The following is a 19,636-nucleotide window of genomic DNA, read 5'->3' as shown; positions in this document are numbered from 1 at the left end:
CACGGACTCCAGTTCGTCTTTTGTTTTTCAATGTCCCTTTATCCCTCATATTTTCCCTTCGACTCCCTTTGCAAATACAATAACATCCAAAACATCCCGAGGGATATACAGAGACCACCGGATCTCCCTGGGTGATCTGCCTGCCGACAACGATGGAGCAAAAGAAAAAGGCTGCCAGTCGGGTCTGAGCTAAGAAGGCGACCACACGGACCAGCGCTCCCAAGCATGTTCCTAACCAACGCCAGATCCATCGTCCACAAAATGAGTGAATTTGAGGTGTGGATCGCCACCAACAGCGTCCGGAATTGGAGTATTTATCACGGAGTCTTGGCTTTCCCGACGCCGCATTACAACTAGCAGGACGCACGCTTCACTGGCATGAACGAAACAAAGACTCCGGTAAAAACGGGTTGGAGACTATGCGCTACAATAACAGCCGAATCATTGACACACACTGCTCACTCGATATAGTTTCTAGCAGTATCGTGTAGACCCTTCTATCTACCGAGAGAGCTAACTGTGGTCATTGTGCTTGCTGTTAGGTTCCACCAGATGCTAACGTTTCACCGAATGCTAACGTTAGCATAGCGCTAAATCTCCTGCCCGCTGCTATCAATAAACAGCAGCTTGCACACCCCAACGGAGCTTTTATCGTCGCCGGCGACTTTAATCGGGCATGTTTATGGACTGTACTTCCCAAATCCATTCATTACGTGGACTGAGCAATTAGGGAATAAAACACTGGACCGTGTGTACAATAAGATCAAACATCCAGTTGGATCCCCCATCTCTGTTTGTCCCTCACCACCTTCATTGTTCATTTCGTTGTCACAATATATCCCATGTTGTAACAATGACAATAAAGGCATATTCTATTCTATTCTATTCTATTCTAAATTAATGAAGCCTTCATTATTCTTGATTAATGCCTTCTTGAGAGTTTTCAAATGAACACTCCATATTAATTTTTTCTCTGGGCTTTAAACCACTCAAAGATCACCTTCTCCATTTCTGGGTGCTGTCCAACCTGTTTTTTTTTCTCAAGCCATGGTGTAATGCAATATTTAACCCATATTCATTTTGCCTCTCCTGTATAAGCCACGCCCCCCTCCACACGCCCAGCATTCCATTCGCCACTGGTGAAACACAACAAATATGGGCATATAAATCGATCGCCTAATTTGAGTGTTTATTTTACAAATGTAAATTTAGTTTAGATGCAAGTATATACGGTGGAAAAACTTTTGTAGCTCGAGTAGATAGTATGTGGGAATATCACATTTTTTTATTGCATATTTTATTTGTGTAGTTACTTTTTTCTAGGTGCAACTGTAATATTGGTGACTTGAATAATTAACAAATTCAGAGTTACTTAACAGGAAGGAGCAGTTACATTTATTTTACATACCATTCAGTGACATTTAGTTCCATTTATAAGTGACATCGGGCCCTTTGAAGAATGCCATTACGCTGATGTGGCCCTCGGTAAATGTGAGTTTAACACCCCTGCACTACACAATACAGTGACATCTAGTGGTTAAATATAACAGTGTCACTTTAAGCAAATAGACTGATCAAAAACTAAAAAAAAAACATTCTGTACTCTTTGACATAAATACATTATGTATCAAACTAGAGGTCACTTGATTATCAGGCGGGCCAGTTATCAGCACCAATATTTGGAAATTTGACCAATATCGGAATCGGCATTTTTATTCAATCGACCGGCCGATCAAATATATTTAAAACTGGATTTGACAATGACAGAGCTATGCTTTAAAGCCAAGCCATTCTCTCACCCTCTTCTCCACTCAGCTCCTCCTCCCTCTTGTCCCCTCCTCCTTTTTACCCACCCCGCACCTTCTGATTGGAGAAGTGACCGGGGGCAGAGACACTAAAACAAAAGCTTTCCAGACTCCACACACCTCAGAGCGGAATCAAGCTGCTGGTAATATTGAGAGTTAAAAAGTCCGTGCCTTGGTAGAAAAGACTGTTATGATTAAGAGATTGCATAAAAAGTGTGGTTTACTTGTTTTAGAAAGGCACGTTTAGCAGGAGACTGATATATTAGCTCTTATCATAACATTACTTCATCAATCAAGCGTGTGTGTGTGTGTGTGTGTGTGTGTGTGCGTGCGTGCGTGCGTGCGTGCGTGCGTGTGTGTGTGTGTGTGTGTGTGTGTGTGTGTGTGTGTGTGTGTGTGTGTGTGTGTGTGTGTGTGTGTGTGTGTGTGTGTGCGTGCGATATGTGATTGATAGTGAGTATACAAAGCACACTAAAGTGAAAAACTGAGTGATGAGTGATAACATTAGTTCGTAAATCTGGCTCTCAAACAGAAGTGCCCACACTTTTCAATTCGCCAGCTCCATTAAATTTCCTTGCATTTTTTTTTAAAGTTAATCAAATTCACGATTGTTGTATTGACATTTTTGTGAAAAAAAGATATCAGGGAGCTATTTACGTTTTCATGTACCTTTATACGAGTTGCTGCTAAAGCTAATTGTATTTCCTGCACTGTTAATTTTTTGTTTCAGTGAAAGATTAGTCATGTTAGTTTACTGTGAAATGTTTCAGAGAGCTATTAAAAGTTGTATTTGAATTCATAACAAATATTTTTTGTTTCTTTTTGCATTATCATACATTTTTTATTTAAAAGCTTTTACAGCAAATGAATATTGGCTCCAAATATATAGGTTACCTGCCTGCTATTATTACTAATAATCTGTGTCGGCCCTTAAAAACCTATATTGGCCAATCCCTATATCACACATCAGCGTGAAAGAGAAGTAGTAAGTAAAATTTGTTTTCTTTTCTTTCAGGGCCACTAAGATACATCATCGTCCACAAGGGCTGCGTGTACTACTTTAAATGTAGTACGTCTCCGGCACCACAGGGAGCATTCTCTCTAAACGGTTACAATAGGTCAGCAGCAGAGTTCTGTTGTTTGTTATTGCCATTAAAAAAGGACCCTATTTATTTGTGTATAATGCACTTTTTTAATTTAAAATAAAACTACTAATAGTCTGGATGCACAGTATAGAAAAAGGTATACTACCATATTTGTGCAATGTTTGATCAGTGAAATAATACATTGGATGCAACGGGAATCGAATATGGGTCACAGCGGTGAAAGCACTGAATCCTAAAGGCTACACCACCATTGGTGTAGATCATATATGAAAAGGCATACGATTTTTGTCTCATTACAAGCACAAGGGCCCGGCATTGCCAGGCCACTAGAAAATTGAATTTAGCGGCTTGGAGTGGTCGGGAGCCACAGTACTAAATTTGGCCGCCAGGGGGTGTTAATGACCATACAAAAGTGGATGTTTATTGATTTTATTGGTATTTATTGGGGGTAACTTGACATTAAATGTAGCCTATGAAAATCTACAAAACTACAACAGTGTACATTTTCACTATAATCACTTAAGCTCTTTCCAGTATATGTGTCACATACAAACACACTTACGGGATTTATAAATAATAGTTAAGATTAGACTATTTTTATTCACGGTACTAGAGACGAATGTTGAAAATTGATCCTGAAACATATAAATAAACGCAAAAAAGCACAACGAGGAAAACAACTCTTTAGTGTATTTGATGATGAATCGGACTTTGAAAGACACTAAATAAGTACATTGTAAATTTTATGTTGGTTTTGTTTTCTTAGTTTAGATTGTCAAGAATTTTAATCATGGCAGTCCTTACAATGCTTAGTTTGAGCTGAGAAAAAGCGAAACAAAACTTTCTACGATTTGTAATCAAAAATTAGGGGTGCACGTTATACACAAGTGTGCGTTATACAGGAATAAATACGGTAATTAATACTACACAACCCCTCCCACAGAGTGATGAGAGCAGCAGAGGAGACAACATCTAATCATGTATTTCCGTTCAAGATGATTCACTTCAGTAAAAAACACAGGACATGGTTTTTCTCTGCAGCAAGTGAAGATGAAAGGAGGGTAGGAACGGCAGGAATTAATGAACAATTGTGGGCAGGTCAAACCCTACAACATAATGCGATATTTTTTATAAAACAGAAATGGATGCGAGCATTGAGGCAGGAGATCGATAATTATAACAACAGGAAAGAGTCCCAGATTCCAAGGTAAATCAGTTACAGTAAACGAATTCTGTTTCTGCATGTGATCAATTGATAACAGTGCCTTTGTTGCCATAGTGACTCCGATTCAGATGCCGACAGTTTCTATGGGACGGTGGAGAGGCCTTTGGATATCAAACATCCAATCAATAATGCAGACGCTGGTATGGCTTGCAGAAGAAAATCTTTTTGCATCAAATTTGCCACTGAGCTAGCCAATCCTCTTTCTCCATCTAGATTATAGTGAGGATGATGATGATGAGCAAGACTATCTGAAGCCAGACGGGGACAGTTCGCCAACATGTACAAGTGAAGGTAAGACCAAATTGGCCGTTAGGGCTTTGAACACCTTTCTAATATTGCAACTTTGCAGACATTGCTGTGTTCATACAGATTTCATTACAATTGAAAGGGTGAACTGTAATAAAAGAATGCAGATAATTCGTAGATAACATGCACAGTATATTTTTATTCAAAATAATAACATTAAAGCAGCTTGATCTTGTCACGGTTGCCCATTGCCCTCACTTGGCCCTGCCCGTTCGGCGCCAGCTGACGCTCGTTGACTGATTGGCTTCCCTCCTATTTAAACTCAGTGCTCTCATTCACTCCTTGTCAGTTCGTCAACGAACCTCTGCACTTGCAAGACTTGTGTTTTGACTCTGCCCGGTTTCCTGTTGTGTATCCAGTATCCGATATCAATCCCGTCTGTCTCCTCCTGTCCGGTATCTTGCTCCAGTCTCCAGTATCCGATGTCAATCTCGTCTGTCTCCTCCTGCTCGGTATCTTGCTCCAGTCTCCTGTATCCGATATCGATCCCGCCTGTCTCGTCCTGTCCGGTATCTTGCTCCAGTCTCCAGTATCGATCCCGTCGGTCGCGTTCTGTCCGGTATCTTGCTCCAGTCTTCGATATCCGGTATCGATACCGTACCTTGCCCCAGTATCCGGTATCGACCCCGTCCGTCCCGTCCGGTATCTACCCCTGTGGCCTGTATTGATCCCATCTGTTCTGTCCGGCCTCGATCTCTTCTGCCTCTGACTTCTCTGTCTCACTTCTTCTGCCCAGCGATCATCACATCCCTGGTGTTTGTGTTCACGTGTATCACTGCCCCATTCCCATGAAATAAAGCTTGTGTGAAAACGTTACACGTGTGGGTCCTCCGTCGTTGTGGGTTCTCACAGATCCAGACTTTTGGTACAATAGATTCAGATTCAGATCTACTTTATTGTCATTCTACTACACGTGTATACAGAACAAAATGTCGATACATCTGACCCGCACAGTTTCCTTGAATGTACAGATATAAGTAAAAGTTGTATTGTATTATGGCTACGTATAGTATTTTACCATAGTGCCGATAGTGCAAGAGGAGTAGCTAAACAGATGTGCAAAATGGGCAGTCAGGTTAACAAGTCAGGTAAACAGTAACATTAACACTGTAACAATAACGCTGTAAGTACAATAGTGCAGAGAGCAAATGTGCAAGGAGTGGCAAGCTATAAAGAACTGCCAGTAGTGCAAAAAGTCAGATTAGCAGCCGTTTAGATTTAGGTTAACTATATGTTAGATTGACCATTTAACAGTCTAATGGCCAGGGGGACTAGACTACTGCGGAACCTGGTGGTCCTGCACCGCACACTGCAGTACCTCTTCCCAGAGGCTAGCAGAGTGAACAGTCCATGATGGGGGTGAGAGGGGTCCCCGATAATGTTCTTAGCATGGGATAGGCGGCGCTTCTCAACACCGATGATACTAAACTATCTGCAGTCCTGATTAAAGAGTGTTTCATCCATTCTAGCAATGATGTGCAGTGTGAGGCTCAAGCAATTTTTTTAACAAAAAAGTACTGTGTTTTTCAAACTTTTTTTACAAAAAGATTCTGTGGTTTCAAATTATAATTTAAAAGAAAAAGATTTCCTCTTTATTGCACTACTGTATTGATTAAAGACACAATTCACTTGACCCTTAGATAATGTTTTTTCGCCATCATGTAGATCAGGGGTGGCCAACCCGGTCCTCAAGAGCCGCATGTCCTGCATGTTTTTGGAGTTTCTTTGTTCAAATACAGGTGATCCCAATCACCTGGGTCATTATCAAGCTCCCGCACTGCTTGCAAACAATCTTAAAATTTGCATCACCTGAGAAACCTCCAAAACATGCAGGACATGCGGCTCTTGAGGACCGGGTTGGCCACCCCTGATGTAGATGACAAAAATGTGGTATGAAAAGAACATTCCAAACAACAAATAAAAATACTTTACTTTCTCAAAGTTTATTTTACAAAAAACGTCTTTACTGTCAAATTATAATTTTAAAAATTATCTTGCTACTATAATGCACTAATAATTGGTTACGTGAAATATGGTTGGTTGGCTGACTTGGGTACTTGTGCAGATAAAGAAGCTTTCCATGGAATCCTGATTCAAGCAAAAATCTCAACTTGGCCCCCAAAAGTGAATTATGCATCTATGACATTAATGTCACAATATATTCTCATTATTTTTCTCCCATTTTTGTTTGGCAGTCTGTATTAAAACATAGTTAAATATTAAATCAATGTATCCACTTTACTTCAGACAGGTATGAAAATCGGTTGCTGGAGGATATATTTTCTGGTTCAATGTACAACCCAAAACAATATTGATAAGTTTATCATATTGGCTGACTTTAGTCCCAAGTCACATGCAGGTTCAAATTTGCTCGGCTTAGTTACAGTGGTGATTTATTCTCTACAGCTAACTTGTTCCTGAACAGGCCAACAACTAGGCTAAGATATATTTTTTTTTAAACCCTCAGAACATTTTCTCCTTGGATCTACACAATTCACATAAGTCACGGTGAATTTCTCCAACAGAGGATTTTCACGCTTGCTCAGAGGATGTTTTGTCGCCATTATGTGGACTATATGTAAAAATACTTAGGCCTTCCTTAAACATGTGAAGAAGTCCAACTCTGTCGGTGAAAATAAACTTCTTCCTCTACATTTTGGTGCTTTGGTGGATCGACAACATCTTGATGACAGAAAGGCTTTTAAAGAAACTGGAAATTGCGCATGCATAATGAAAGTTCGTCAAGCTTTTATACGCAGCTTAGACAGCAAAGTTATTGACACACAGGCAGACACAGGCAGAAAAGTAGTATAACCATGAAAAGTAAACCGTGTTACAGTTTACTTTATACCTAAGACTAACACTTGGTGCATCGAAGAACACTCAAGTTGATGATTTTTTTAAGGGCCTAAACTCACCTACAGGCAGACAAAGACAAAGGATGGTGACTGTTTAGCCAATCAGAATGTAGAACACAATGCATGATGAAAATCAGCGAAGAAGCTTAACCGTGAACAGTAATCCCCAAGGGATTGCTGTATATCTAGAACAAACACTTGGCGCATAGCATAACACTAAAGTTGATTTTTTTTTTTTTTTTTTTTTTTTAACTTTTTATTTCTCACACCAACTTTGACAGAGGTTTGATTCCACCATCTTACATCAACACAAAATATATACACTTGACACACTCATAAATAACAGAAGGAACAATAAAGAAGAAAAAATACTACTAATAGAAAAGAAGAATAAATGTTCATACAATACATCCATACCAAAAGAAATATATAAAAACATAATAAATAAAAATATACACCCAAAAAAAATAATAATAATAATAATAATAAATAGGGGGAGGTGTTTAGACATCAAGTAAAATTTGTGTGATAGGCTTCCATCTTTTCTCGAATTGGTCAAGTTTCAGTTGAAGTCTTGCAGTGATTTTTTCCATAATGTACATTTGCTTTAATTTGTCTCTCCATTGTTTTATGTCAGGAGGTTGTGGTTTCAGCCAGGACACTGTGATCATTTTCTTTGCTACCAGAAGCATTACCCTTAGTATATATTTCTGTTGACCAGATAGTAATTCTTCTGGCAAAATTCCTATTATGTAAGCCTTTGGGTCCAACCGCAACTCCCAGCCAGTAATTAATTTTATTTCTCTCTGGATACTTCTCCAAAAATTTAATATTACAGGGCAATTCCAGAAAATATGCGTAAAGTCTCCGACCCCCCCACAGTTACGCCAACATAGATTTGAGGTATTTTTATATTTTGAAGTGATAGAGGGTGTATAGAAGAATCGCATTTTTACTTTCCATTCAAACTCCCTCCATGTCGGGCTGTTGGTTATTTTGTGTCCCTCTTTCAATGTTTTTTCCCATTCGTTGTCTTTTATCGCTACATTAGTTTCTTGTTCCCATTTTTCCTTAACTGCCATGTCCTCATTACTGAGATCCATTCTCAGGGCTTTATATAGTTTTGATATAACCCCCTTTATTGATTGTCCTTTTGTATATGATATTAATAATTCCTCTACCTTAGTTGGCTCCTTACATATTTTCCCCCATTCCTCGTGTTTCTGGAGGTAATGCCTTAGTTGCAAATATTTGTAAAAATCATTTCTGGGTAGGTCAAATTCTTGTTGGAGTTGTTCGAATGATTTCATTGCCTGTGCTTCCAATACTTGGGTAATCAACATCAGTCCTTTTTGGGCCCATTTTTGAAACCCTACCTCCATAGCCCCAGGTTTAAAGTCTGGGTTTTTTGCTATTTTGGTAGCCCTATTCACAGATCTTGATATTTTTAATTTTTTTTGTATTGTTGACCAAGTTTTAATAGTTCCTTTAATCCATTAATTCTGGATTTTTAGTTTCTTCCACCTCGTGACTGATATGTATGGTAACGATTCCACAGGCATATTTGGACATGATCGCTGCTCTATGTCCACCCATATCGTATCTTTGTCTGTAGTAATCCACAAGATGCGTGCTTTAATTTGAGCCGACCAATAGTAATATTTAATATTGGGTAGGTCTAGGCCCCCTTTTTCTTTAGGAGCTAACAGGGTTTTGTATTTTATTCTAGGTTTCTTGTTTTGCCAAAGGAATTTTGTTATCAATTTATTTAACATTTTAAATGTGGATGCCGGAATCAGAATTGGAAGGGATTGAAACAGAAATAATAGTCTTGGTAATATGTTCATTCTAATTGTTTCTATCCTTCCGATAAGACTTAAGGGCAAAATTTCCCATTTTTCCAAATCTTTCCTTATTTCTTTTATCAACATTCCATAATTTGCATCAAACAGCTGCGTGGAATGTGGTGTAATGGTCACCCCCAAATATTTAAACCCTTTATTTGTCCATTTAAAATCAAATCTTTCAATCACCTCTGTTGGACATTTTCCTGATATCATCATTGCTATTGATTTGCTCTCATTTGAATACCCAGCTACTTCTCCATATATTTTAAGGCTCTCCAACAGTGGTGGTATTGATAACGAAGGTTCCTTCAGCATTACCAACAGGTCGTCTGCAAACAATGATATTTTATGTTCTGTTCCTCCTTCATCAAATATCCCCCTTATTTGCTCATTTTGTCTAATTGATTCTGCGAGTGGTTCTATGCTTATTGCAAACAAGAGTGGGCTTAAACAATCCCCTTGCCGGACTCCTCTTTTGATATCAAAGAAATCTGAACAGTGACCATTTACTCTAAGACGAGATTTAGGGTTTTTATAGATTATTTTCACCCATTCAACAAATATTTGAGGGAAGCCAAAAGCTATAAGTGATTGATGTAAGAAGCTCCATTTCACCCCATCGAAAGCTTTTTGTGCATCCAAGCTCAGTAACATCGAGGGTTGGGTCTTAGATTTTGTGCTCGTAATTATGTTTAGTATCCTCCTAATATTGTTTGCACCCTGCCTTCCCGGAATAAACCCTGTTTGATCATTTCTAATTAATTTCGCTATAAATTTCTGCATTCTTTTTGCCAGTATGCTTGTAAGAATTTTTAGGTCATTACAAAGTAAACTAACTGGTCTATAGCTTTCACACAATATTGGGTCTTTTCCTTCTTTGTGCAAGACTGTTATGATGGCTTCCGACCATGATTTGGGGGGATCTCCTTTTGTTAGAGCATAGTTAAATACTTTATGCAGTACTGGTGTTAATTCTTCCTTGAAGCTTTTGTAGAACACCCCCGGGAATCCATCCGTTCCTGGTGATTTATTTATTTTTAAGTTATTTATTGTATCTTGTATTTCCTGTTTTGTAATGGGGCGAATAATTTCTAATGTATCCCCCCCTGTTAGTGTTGGTAAATGTAGTTTTCCTAAAAAGTTTTGTGCAGTGTAGTTATCTAAGTCATTTTCTGAGTCCTTGTATAATTCTTTATAATAATCTGCAAATGCTTCTGCTATACCTTTGGGTTTTACTAAACATTGTTTAGAGATAGGATGTTTTATTTGTGATATAATTCTATCTGTTTGGGCCTTTTTAAGTTGGAAGGCTAGCAGTCGACTGGCTCTATTGCCCATTTCATAGTATCTCTGGTTCACAAAGCGCAGAGCCCCTTCTGCTTTATTTGTCAAAAGTTCATCTAATTTGCTTCTGGTTGTTTTTAATACCTGTAATCTGGATTCATTTGGTGTTTTTTTATGTTTTTCTTCTAGTTCCTTAATCTTATCCTCCAATTCCTTCTGATTCTTTAAGCGTATTCGTTTCAGTCGGGACGATATTTCAATTAATTTCCCCCTTATTACAGCTTTCCCTCCTTCCCATAGTATTGATGGAGAAACCTCATTGTTGTCATTGATTTGGAAATATTCTTTTATACACCGTTTTATTTCCTGTACTACGTTTTTATCTGAGAGGAGAGATACATTCATCCTCCAATACCTAAAATGGGGTTCATTGTCTAAATTTAGTTTCAAAGTAATTGGAGAATGGTCACTTATAGTAATATTCTCTATACCACACTCTACTACTGTATGCATATGTTGTCTTGAAATGTAAAAGTAATCAATTCTCGAATAGCTGCCATGCGGGTTTGAATAGAAAGTATAATCTTTAGTTTGGGGATTCTTCTCTCTCCATGGATCTATCAATCCCAATTCTTTAGTTATGTTATTCAACATCCTCGACCTCTTTGTATTTGTTCCATGTACTGAAGGATACTTGTCCACTTTGCAATTCTGTACAGTGTTAAAGTCACCTCCTATAAGTAACATTCCCTTCGCACAGTTGGTTATTACTTTAGCTAATACTTGAAAAAATGTCCCCTTTTCCTCAATTGGTGCATAAACATTCATTATTGATATTTCCCAACCGGCCACTGACCCTATAATCATTATATATCGCCCCAGATTGTCCTTCACTTCTTTTTCGACTTTAAACGCCACCCCTTTTCCAAGTAAAATTGCTACTCCCCTCCTTTTACCATAGGATGCGTAGAACACCTGGTTCACCCATTCTCTTTTTAGCTTCTTATGTTCAATCTCTGTCAAATGTGTCTCTTGTAATAAGGCTATTGAGCTCTGCAATGTCTTGAGTTGATTCAATATCTTCTTTCTCTTGATGGGGTGGTTTAGCCCATGTACATTATATGAAACAATATTTAGATTGCTCATGATTTGTATTGAGTCTCACTGATTTTTGAAGCATACAAAAACACTACATTACTTACTAACACCTCCATTGAAAAAACAAACCAAATTACTAACAAACATATTGACAAGCACACATAATTCCCCACCGAAAAGAAAAAAAACACACCCAAAAAACAAAAACCCATGTCTTCCAAGAGTCCAATCGGAGAGTTGTGGCTACCCTCCTGGAAATATGCACTCAGTGCGTGAACAACTTTTGTACCGTCGTCCATAGTTATAACTAACTGAATATTTTAGCGTAGCTCTATGCCAATATATATATATATATATATATATATATATATATATATATATATATATATATATATATATATATATATATATATATATATATATATATATATATATATATATATATATATATATATATATATACACATATATTGTTTTAATTTAAAGATAACAATTTTACTTGGTATTTTACTTACTTCTAACTTGTTGAATTTATAATAGAAAGGGCAGATATGGTCCTTACTCTTTCACCCCAAATCCGAATTTGGCTTCGTTTTGCTCCATGAGAGCTTGTAAGTCACCTTCTATGATGGGGGTGTTGCTTTGTCTTCCTCTCAATTCCGGTCACTGTGGTCCAAATGTTCTTTGACACCATCTTTTGCAGTGTCTTCGTGTTGTCCTCTTCCACTTCGATCCCCATTTCTTTTAGCAATGTTGCTGCCTCCATCAGTGTAGAGAATGTTCTTATTCCTGAGTCCAAAAACATCTTCAGCTGGGCGGGATATGGGGATTGTGCCTTTACGTTCTTTTCCTTTAACTTTTTGATAACGTCCCTTACTTGTTTCCTCTTTTTTTGAATTTCTGTGGTGTAATCTTGGTTGAAGTAAACGGTCTTGCCTTCGTACGTTGTCTTCCGCTTCCATGCTTCTTTCATTACGGATTCTTTCACGATGTAGTCGGTGAAACGTACGATAATTGCCCGTGGCAGTGCTTTACCTTGAGACTTGTTCACCAGTGAGCGGTGTGCCCTCTCAATGCGCAAATCCATATGTCCTGTTGTCGGAATGTTCGATTTAATAAAGTTTGTTATAAAGTCGATTGTGTCGTTCCTCTCGGCACCCTCCGGAATGCCATGTATTCTAATGTTGTTCCGTCGTGATCTCGACTCCAAGTCCTCACACTTTGATGCTAGTTTGGCGGTTTGTTGGAGCAAGGAGACTGTTAATTGTTCTAGTCTTGACGTTCGCTCTTCCGTGTTAGCATGTAGCTCCTCCATGCTTTCCACCCTCCGCTCCAGCAACACAGTGCGCTCCAGAAGCTCTTCGATGCTTTTTTCCAGTCTTGCCATAGAAATCTTGTTCTCACCGGCTGCTTCAGTGTGTTCTTGCCGTAATTTACGGATTTCATGGAGGATGGCCGAGTCACGTCCCTCGTCGACCGATGACATTCCTTCTGCTCCCTCGATCTTTTTCTCCTTAGCGCCCTTTTCCTCAACAAGTTTCCCCTTCTTGACCATGTTTTGTTGAAGAATTTCTCTTTAATATCAGTCACAATTTGTACCCTTTCTGTCTTTCTCCAAGTAAGTATTACATTACTCTTTAGTGATTTTTGTCAGAGCTACTTTCCTTGCTGCCGTCTACCTCATTGCGCCACCGGAAGTCTGATTTGATTGTTAGACTTAAAGTTGATTTTTCAAAGGCAAAAACAGATTAAAATACAGGTATATGGGTTTTACTTCCACAGGTCGACCCGCTGGACCTCCTCCTTCTTACCCACCTCCCCCTGTTCCAGGGATGCCCCATCTTGCATCTTGTTTAGACAACCATAAAGGCTTACCACCTCCTGTCCCATCACACAACAGGAGCCAAAACGATGTGAACCGCAAAAAAAATATATCCTTGATAGGCCCACCCATTCTGAAGGATCTAAACAAAGGTCCGCCTCCTCCCTCTTTTAACACCCGCCCATCTATCCCGCCACCCCTTCCTCCTCCCAACCCACGGAGGCTTCAGAAAAGTAGGGCGCAGTCTGTGGTTGCGCCAGGGACGGACAGAAGAACTGGGAGGCCTTCATCGGCCGTCTTGGTACAAACCCCTGCCACTCTGCCCATCTGTGACCAGCTTCAAACCAGGATGATGGTCAGTGATTCAGCCTGCAGAAGCAACCACCAAACTCACTCCAGCAACTTCCATGGCAGGCCGCCAATCCGACCCGTGAAGAAATCTTCACGATTTGAAGCCCCAACCCCAAAACCCCGAATGGCAAACCCTCTGTTGCTGACTGAAACCCCTGCTAACCACCCGTCGCTACCCTGTAATCCACCCAGATCTCCTCATCTTCAAAGCGGACTGCAGAACAAGAGTTCAACGGAACCAAAGCCACCACCACCACCAGTCAAGCCTCCACTGCCTTTAACGAAAACCAGACAGCCAGGCCAGCCCCTCCAGTAAGTTTGATGAGCGGTAATGTTTAACCCTAAAACTTCTATCAAGCCATGTATTTAAAGGTATTCCTGAACAGATTTTTTTTGCCACACAACGTGGTGGGTTCCTCCCCAAAATTATGAAAATGTATTGCAAAATATTCCACGCACTGTTTCTTGTAGAGCTGGGACGTCATTGAAGTAAGGCAGCACTTTCAAAATGGCAAATCCCATTACGCAACATGTGAGGCGAGTTCCAAAAAAGACAGCGATTGTAGTAGAGAGCAATGGCATGCCGCTAATTTCTGCTTGGGGGAGGTTGATTGTGGCTTTTGGTTTGTGTTTTTTGCCATGTGTGTCGAGATAGGTAAAATTTTGTCCGTCTGACTCCTCGTTAGCGTCGGGACTCCTGATGGCTTTCCTGTTTTGTTTGCTCTTGGTTCTCGTCTGCCCACCGTGAGTTCTCAGACCGGCTAGCCTGGATCTGCCATGTCCCATGGTTTTTCCCGGTCTGCTTTGTGTTTATTACCGTAGCTGTCGCCGCTGACGCTTTTCGTCATCCATTTCCTGTTAGCCTGGCTGCTCACTGCATGTTTTTTGGTTGGCCTCTTTTCGCCTGAGGCCACGGCCGCCTTTCGTTAATTGTCCTGGTTAGCCCCCGTTAGCTCTCCGTGTGTTATCTTTGCCCCTTTTTGTCTGCTCGCTCATTGTTGTGCCATTACTGCATCCACCTGCGACACAACACCTAGGCATTTTCTGCAAAAACTACCAAGCTTCCTGAACCTCTTCAACTAATTAACACGTGAAACAATATAGCGACTGACTTGCTAGGGTGCAGGTGTGCCTCCGATGACATCACAGCTCTGGATGACGAAGATTAGACATGCTGTCTTCGAAATGCATTATTTCAGAAAGTAATTGGAACATACAGATTTTATATGTATAGATTTTATGCATTAACCACGTACTATTTCCTCATATTTCTCATGTTTAAAAATTTGGGAATAAATTTAAGCAACAAAACAGCCTCATTGATTCACCACTAATTGGTATCCACTATCTTGCTGCGAAGGATACCCCAAAAACCAAAAACATTGTGAAAGGCTTGGCAGACATATGAGAAGAAAATTTTGCAGTTTGGTCTTTTATATACCATATTTTTCTTCATTGTATTCTTCTTTGTGCTTTGAAGCACTCATTCATAGTTAAATTACACAAAACAGCAACATCTAGTGGTCAAATCATACCTGGGTGCGGTTAAATTGAAATAGTAGTAATAATAAAGATTATTAGTATTTGTTATTTCCTTTTAAATAGAATGCTGTCCTTTTTGAAACATCGTGTAATCTAGTAGAAGCTTTCCTGTTATCTTTAACGTGTTTTCCCACCAGAAGAGCAGCCCCAGAAGGTCAAAGTTTCCGTTCGTCAGGGGACAAGACTGCAAAGGAGCTCCAAAAGAATCAAGACTCGACCAAGTGTACTGAAGATGTTTTAGACGGGGATTACGATAACGTAAGAACCATTGCAATCAAGTTACATCATCAGTCTAAAAGGACTACGGACTCCTCAGTACTTTTAGTGAAGGTTTGATGGATGATAGTTAAATTATAATTAGAATTTGAATTATTTTTTTATTGTCAACATAGTGAACTTTGTTTGAGATTAGACATGGCATTTCAGGGTAAACACGACTTAAAAGAGAAAAGAATAAAGAAGAGAAAAGATAAATAGAATGTCAGGATAAATAGGCAAAAATATTTACTAGGCAGTGCTTGGAGACTGGCCTAAGTTGTAAGTGCATCAGAACCAATAGTGCAATATTTTACTGTCAACATGAACAAAACATTCCATCAAATAGAACTCACTTGCTCATGCTTTTTTTCTTTTCTTTGCAGATGCATCTACCAGAATCTGTTTTTATTGACTCAACAGAAACCAGCTTTGTCGAAAAGTATGACCATGACATTTATATTTAGAATACTTGTGCTGTTATGGTTAAACTTGTAATATTAAGAACGATTTGTAGAGGTGTATTTTCCCACTAGTGGCTGAATATACTTTTCTGATACATCCTTTACATTGATGTAAACTTAATGAAAAGGTAATGGCATGGACATATACTTCTTAAACATCTTCACATCTGCTATTTTAGATTATTTAACGACAGTTCTGGCTTACCGCAAGATGGACTTTATGGCATTAGAAACTCTGGAACAAAAACCTCAAAGGTAAAGTGAGAAATAGATAACACTAGTACAATTAGCGTGTTTGTCATCAGAACATTTTTCTAAGAGTGGATCCTAATAAATCAATTTATTCAGGTGCTGGTGGTATGGGATGTTAGAGTGGGCAAAGCCAGAAACTACCGCTTGTTTGAAGAGGTATACAAAATTAACCAAGTCAACATTTCGGATTTAACAATGAAACATTAAACTTTGAATGTAATCTGATCTTTGCAACTCAGGGTGACCAAGTGTTTCTGGACCGAAACGTGACCTTCCCGACTCTGTCATCCCTCATCGAACACTACTACAGTCATCCCCTCCCTCACCAAGGCTCCTTTTACCTACGAAAACCTTACTCTAAATAAGCACGGGAAGATTCGTTCATTTTCCAAACCGCTTAGCCTCACTAAGATCCCGGGAGTGCTGAAGCCCATCCCAGCTGACTTCGGGCATAGGGCAGGGACAATCTGGACTGATCTCCAGCCAATCACAGGACACAGAGGCATAAAAACATTCATCCACACAGCCATTCCTAGGGACACTTGTGAATTGCCAATTAATCTGCCATGTTTTTTTATATGTGGCAGGGGAGTTCCCAGAGAAAACTGACAAAGGCACAGGGAAAACATACAAACTATGCACAGGGAGGCCAGCAGTGTTGGGCGTGTTACCAGAAAAAAAAGTGATTAGTTACACTTACTGGTCACTTCATTTAATAGGTAGTTGTGTTAATTGTAATCCATGATCTTGTCATGACAAGAACGGAAACAGGACCCAATTGCATTACGTTTCTCACAAGTTTCATTAAAGGAAAGAGGAAGGGCTGCGCCCACGATCCGGTGTTCACTAGGCGCGGGAAGCAAGTCGCTCTCGTACTCAGATTGTGATCCAAACACGGAAGTGGATCTTCTGTAGCGAGCGATGGCGGTGTCTAGGACGGAAAAACAGGTCGATAGCCGGGACAGGAGAGCAGACGTGGTCAGGATCAAAACGGGTCGTAGCTGGAGACAGACAGGAGCAAAAATGGGCCAGGTGGGAGTCAGGGTCGGAAAAGGCTTGCCTAGTATACACTGAGGTTCGCAGACAGACTGACAACAGGGGACTGATAGGACTAGGTTCAAATAGTGACAGGGAGCTAATCAGAACATGCGGCGGTTGCCGCCAAATGAGCGGGCACAGCTGAGTCACATCAGTATTCATGACAGATCTGCTTTTAAAAAGTAGTGGCGTGAAGTAAGTTATGTTGTAACAGCTGTTGAGTTACTATATTGTATCGATGACGCGTTACAGTACTCGATACTAACACGTTCCTTTGTAACGCATTACTCCCAACACTGGAGGCCAGTTGCTGGAATATAACCCAGGACCTCTTAAGTGTAAGGCAGACGAGATAACAAGTCTTGGGTAGAAACCTGCATTAACTTCAGAATCAAATCATATAAAGTCACAGTGTTAAAAGTCACTTGTCCAACTTGAGGTCAGCTGAGCGTGAATCATTGTTGAATTGTGAAGAATATTTAGGGCAAGCACTTTAAAATGATATTTTCAAACTATTTTATGACTGACGTGTTTTTGTTTGGTTTTGCTCATTTAATATTCTGTCAGATAAAGAAAAACAAAATGAAAAAGAAAATTTGAAGCCGACTCTAAAGAGCGACAGTAAATATAATATCGGGCAAGTGAGAGATTGTGTCTTATTTTCATATTTAGTTTTTTAGTGAGTACTCCTGCAGAAAACTATATTGTTAAAGGAACAGTGCATATTATTTGACCAAAATTTGTCTCTGTATTGTGTAGTGCAATTAAAAAGGAGTGCAAAAAAAGCACATGGAAGGGTACAACCTACCGTGACTCAAAGTCACCATAAAGTTATTGTTCTTATTTGTTTCTTGCCAAGGCTTTACCAAGGTTTGGGGGTTTTGGGGTATCACAAGATGTAGGACAATTATGTAAGCTTTGTTTTAAACTTAGTAACCAGGCAATGACTGGCTTCAAATGTCATAAAATATCCTGTTCTATTTTTTTCTATATCCGATATTTATATTTTTTGGTGTCCATGATGTATGTTAAAATGTGAAACAGTACATGTAAATATGACGGTAATTTTCTAATACAAATGAAATGAGACTTTTATGGTTATGTTTTTTGTTGTTGTTGTTGTCTTTTTTCAAAACAAGTTGCAAATACAAGGAACATTTCATAGACTTAAAGAGACATTGTATATTAACTAGCGCCTCCTAGTGGTAAAAAAAACCGTTATTCATTTAAAAAACAATTTTGATTTTAATAACAGACAAAAACACATGAAGAATTATATAAATGTGCATTATTTATAAAAATATAAACAGTATTGTTAACTTGAAAAAAATGTAGGGAGCTGACATGACTGCAAAATATCAAAAAAAGCTGTGCAAAAATACAAATAGTGTGGTTTGGTCACTTTGAGTTTCTGTAGTTTTTAATCTTCTTTGTGCATTGTAGCACTCATTTTCACATCTAGTAGTTAAATATTACTCACTGTCTCTTCAAGCTTTCCATATTCTTAATATAAACAAAATGTCCATCCATCCATTATCTGCACCGCTGATCTTCAGTAGGAACGCAGGGGTGCTGCAGCCCATCCCAGCTATCTTCGGGCAGTGGGCAGGGGACAACCTTCCAGTCCGTCGCAGGGCACACAGGGACAGACAACTTACTCGCTCATTCACACCTAGGGACAGTTTGGACCAGCCAATTAACCTGACATGCATGTTTTTGGAATGTGGGAGGTAACCGGAGTGCCTGGAGGAAACTCACGCAAGCACTGGGAGAACATGCAAAATCTGCACAGGAAGGCTTGTAGCTGGATTTGTTCCCATGACCTCAGAACCATGCCGCACACGCGCTAAACACTCAGCCGCCGTGCCGCCTAAACAAAAATGTTAAAAGCACACATAGAAATCGACTCATACATGGTGAGGTGAAAATAGTGTAGTTGTAGTTATTGAATAAAGTCAAACCCACCACATTGTTCTATAACCATGAAGGCTTGCACCAATGATAGTCTTCCCAGGTGTGGACTTTAATAGAACACAAAATTGTCAAACTTAAGTTGAATGAAGCAAATGTCTTCCGCTGACAAAAAAAATTCCAAAAGAATTGTGACCTCTAATAATTTGTGATTTTAAATATCCATCCATCCATTTTCTGTACCGCTTATCCTCAGTAGGGTCGCGGGGGGTGCTGGAGCCCATCCCAGCTATCTTCAGGCAGTGGGCAGGGGACACCCTGAACTGGTTGCCAGCCAGTCGCAGGGCACGCAGGGACAGACAATTTGCTCACTCAGTCACACCTAGGGACAATTTGGAACGGCCAATTAACCTGACATGCATGTTTTTTGGAATGTGGGAGGAAACCGGAGTGCCTAGACGCAAACACGGGG

General features: G+C 39.6%; 1 protein-coding gene and 1 long non-coding RNA gene across 5 annotated transcripts in view; one reads left to right on the top strand and one right to left on the bottom strand.

Annotated features, from left to right (window-relative positions):
- sh3bp2 (SH3-domain binding protein 2) overlaps window positions 1–18,346 on the top strand; it is a 39,190-nt gene extending 20,844 nt beyond the window's left edge. For 3 of the 4 annotated variants that reach the window (XM_088319728.1, XM_088319725.1, XM_088319727.1), the window contains exons 3-13: window positions 2,821–2,923; window positions 3,855–3,972; window positions 4,051–4,118; window positions 4,191–4,276; window positions 4,350–4,427; window positions 13,312–14,014; window positions 15,382–15,502; window positions 15,886–15,941; window positions 16,143–16,218; window positions 16,312–16,371; window positions 16,455–18,346. In XM_088319728.1, coding sequence (XP_088175854.1) covers window positions 2,821–2,923; window positions 3,855–3,972; window positions 4,051–4,118; window positions 4,191–4,276; window positions 4,350–4,427; window positions 13,312–14,014; window positions 15,382–15,502; window positions 15,886–15,941; window positions 16,143–16,218; window positions 16,312–16,371; window positions 16,455–16,580 — 1,595 coding nt within the window. In that variant the 3' untranslated portion in view covers window positions 16,581–18,346. The remainder of the gene's footprint in view (window positions 1–2,820; window positions 2,924–3,854; window positions 3,973–4,050; window positions 4,119–4,190; window positions 4,277–4,349; window positions 4,428–13,311; window positions 14,015–15,381; window positions 15,503–15,885; window positions 15,942–16,142; window positions 16,219–16,311; window positions 16,372–16,454) is intronic. The other variant, XM_088319726.1, reaches the window with a different exon arrangement.
- Window positions 18,347–18,484: 138 nt separating this feature from the next.
- LOC148351012 (uncharacterized) lies at window positions 18,485–19,389 on the bottom strand. Its single transcript, XR_015847077.1, has 3 exons — window positions 19,219–19,389; window positions 19,012–19,123; window positions 18,485–18,925 (listed from the first exon to the last, which is right to left on the bottom strand). It is a non-coding gene; the product is annotated as an uncharacterized LOC148351012 (long non-coding RNA).
- Between the last annotated feature and the right edge of the window lie 247 nt (window positions 19,390–19,636).

The sequence above is a fragment of the Urocampus carinirostris genome, chromosome 16 (genome assembly GCF_059441175.1).
Source record: "Urocampus carinirostris isolate Australia breed hairy pipefish chromosome 16, RoL_Ucar_1.0, whole genome shotgun sequence".
NCBI classification, from domain to species: domain Eukaryota; kingdom Metazoa; phylum Chordata; class Actinopteri; order Syngnathiformes; family Syngnathidae; genus Urocampus; species Urocampus carinirostris.
The sequence above is the reverse complement of the archived record's forward strand: the minus strand, read 5'-3'. Positions and strand labels throughout refer to the sequence as shown.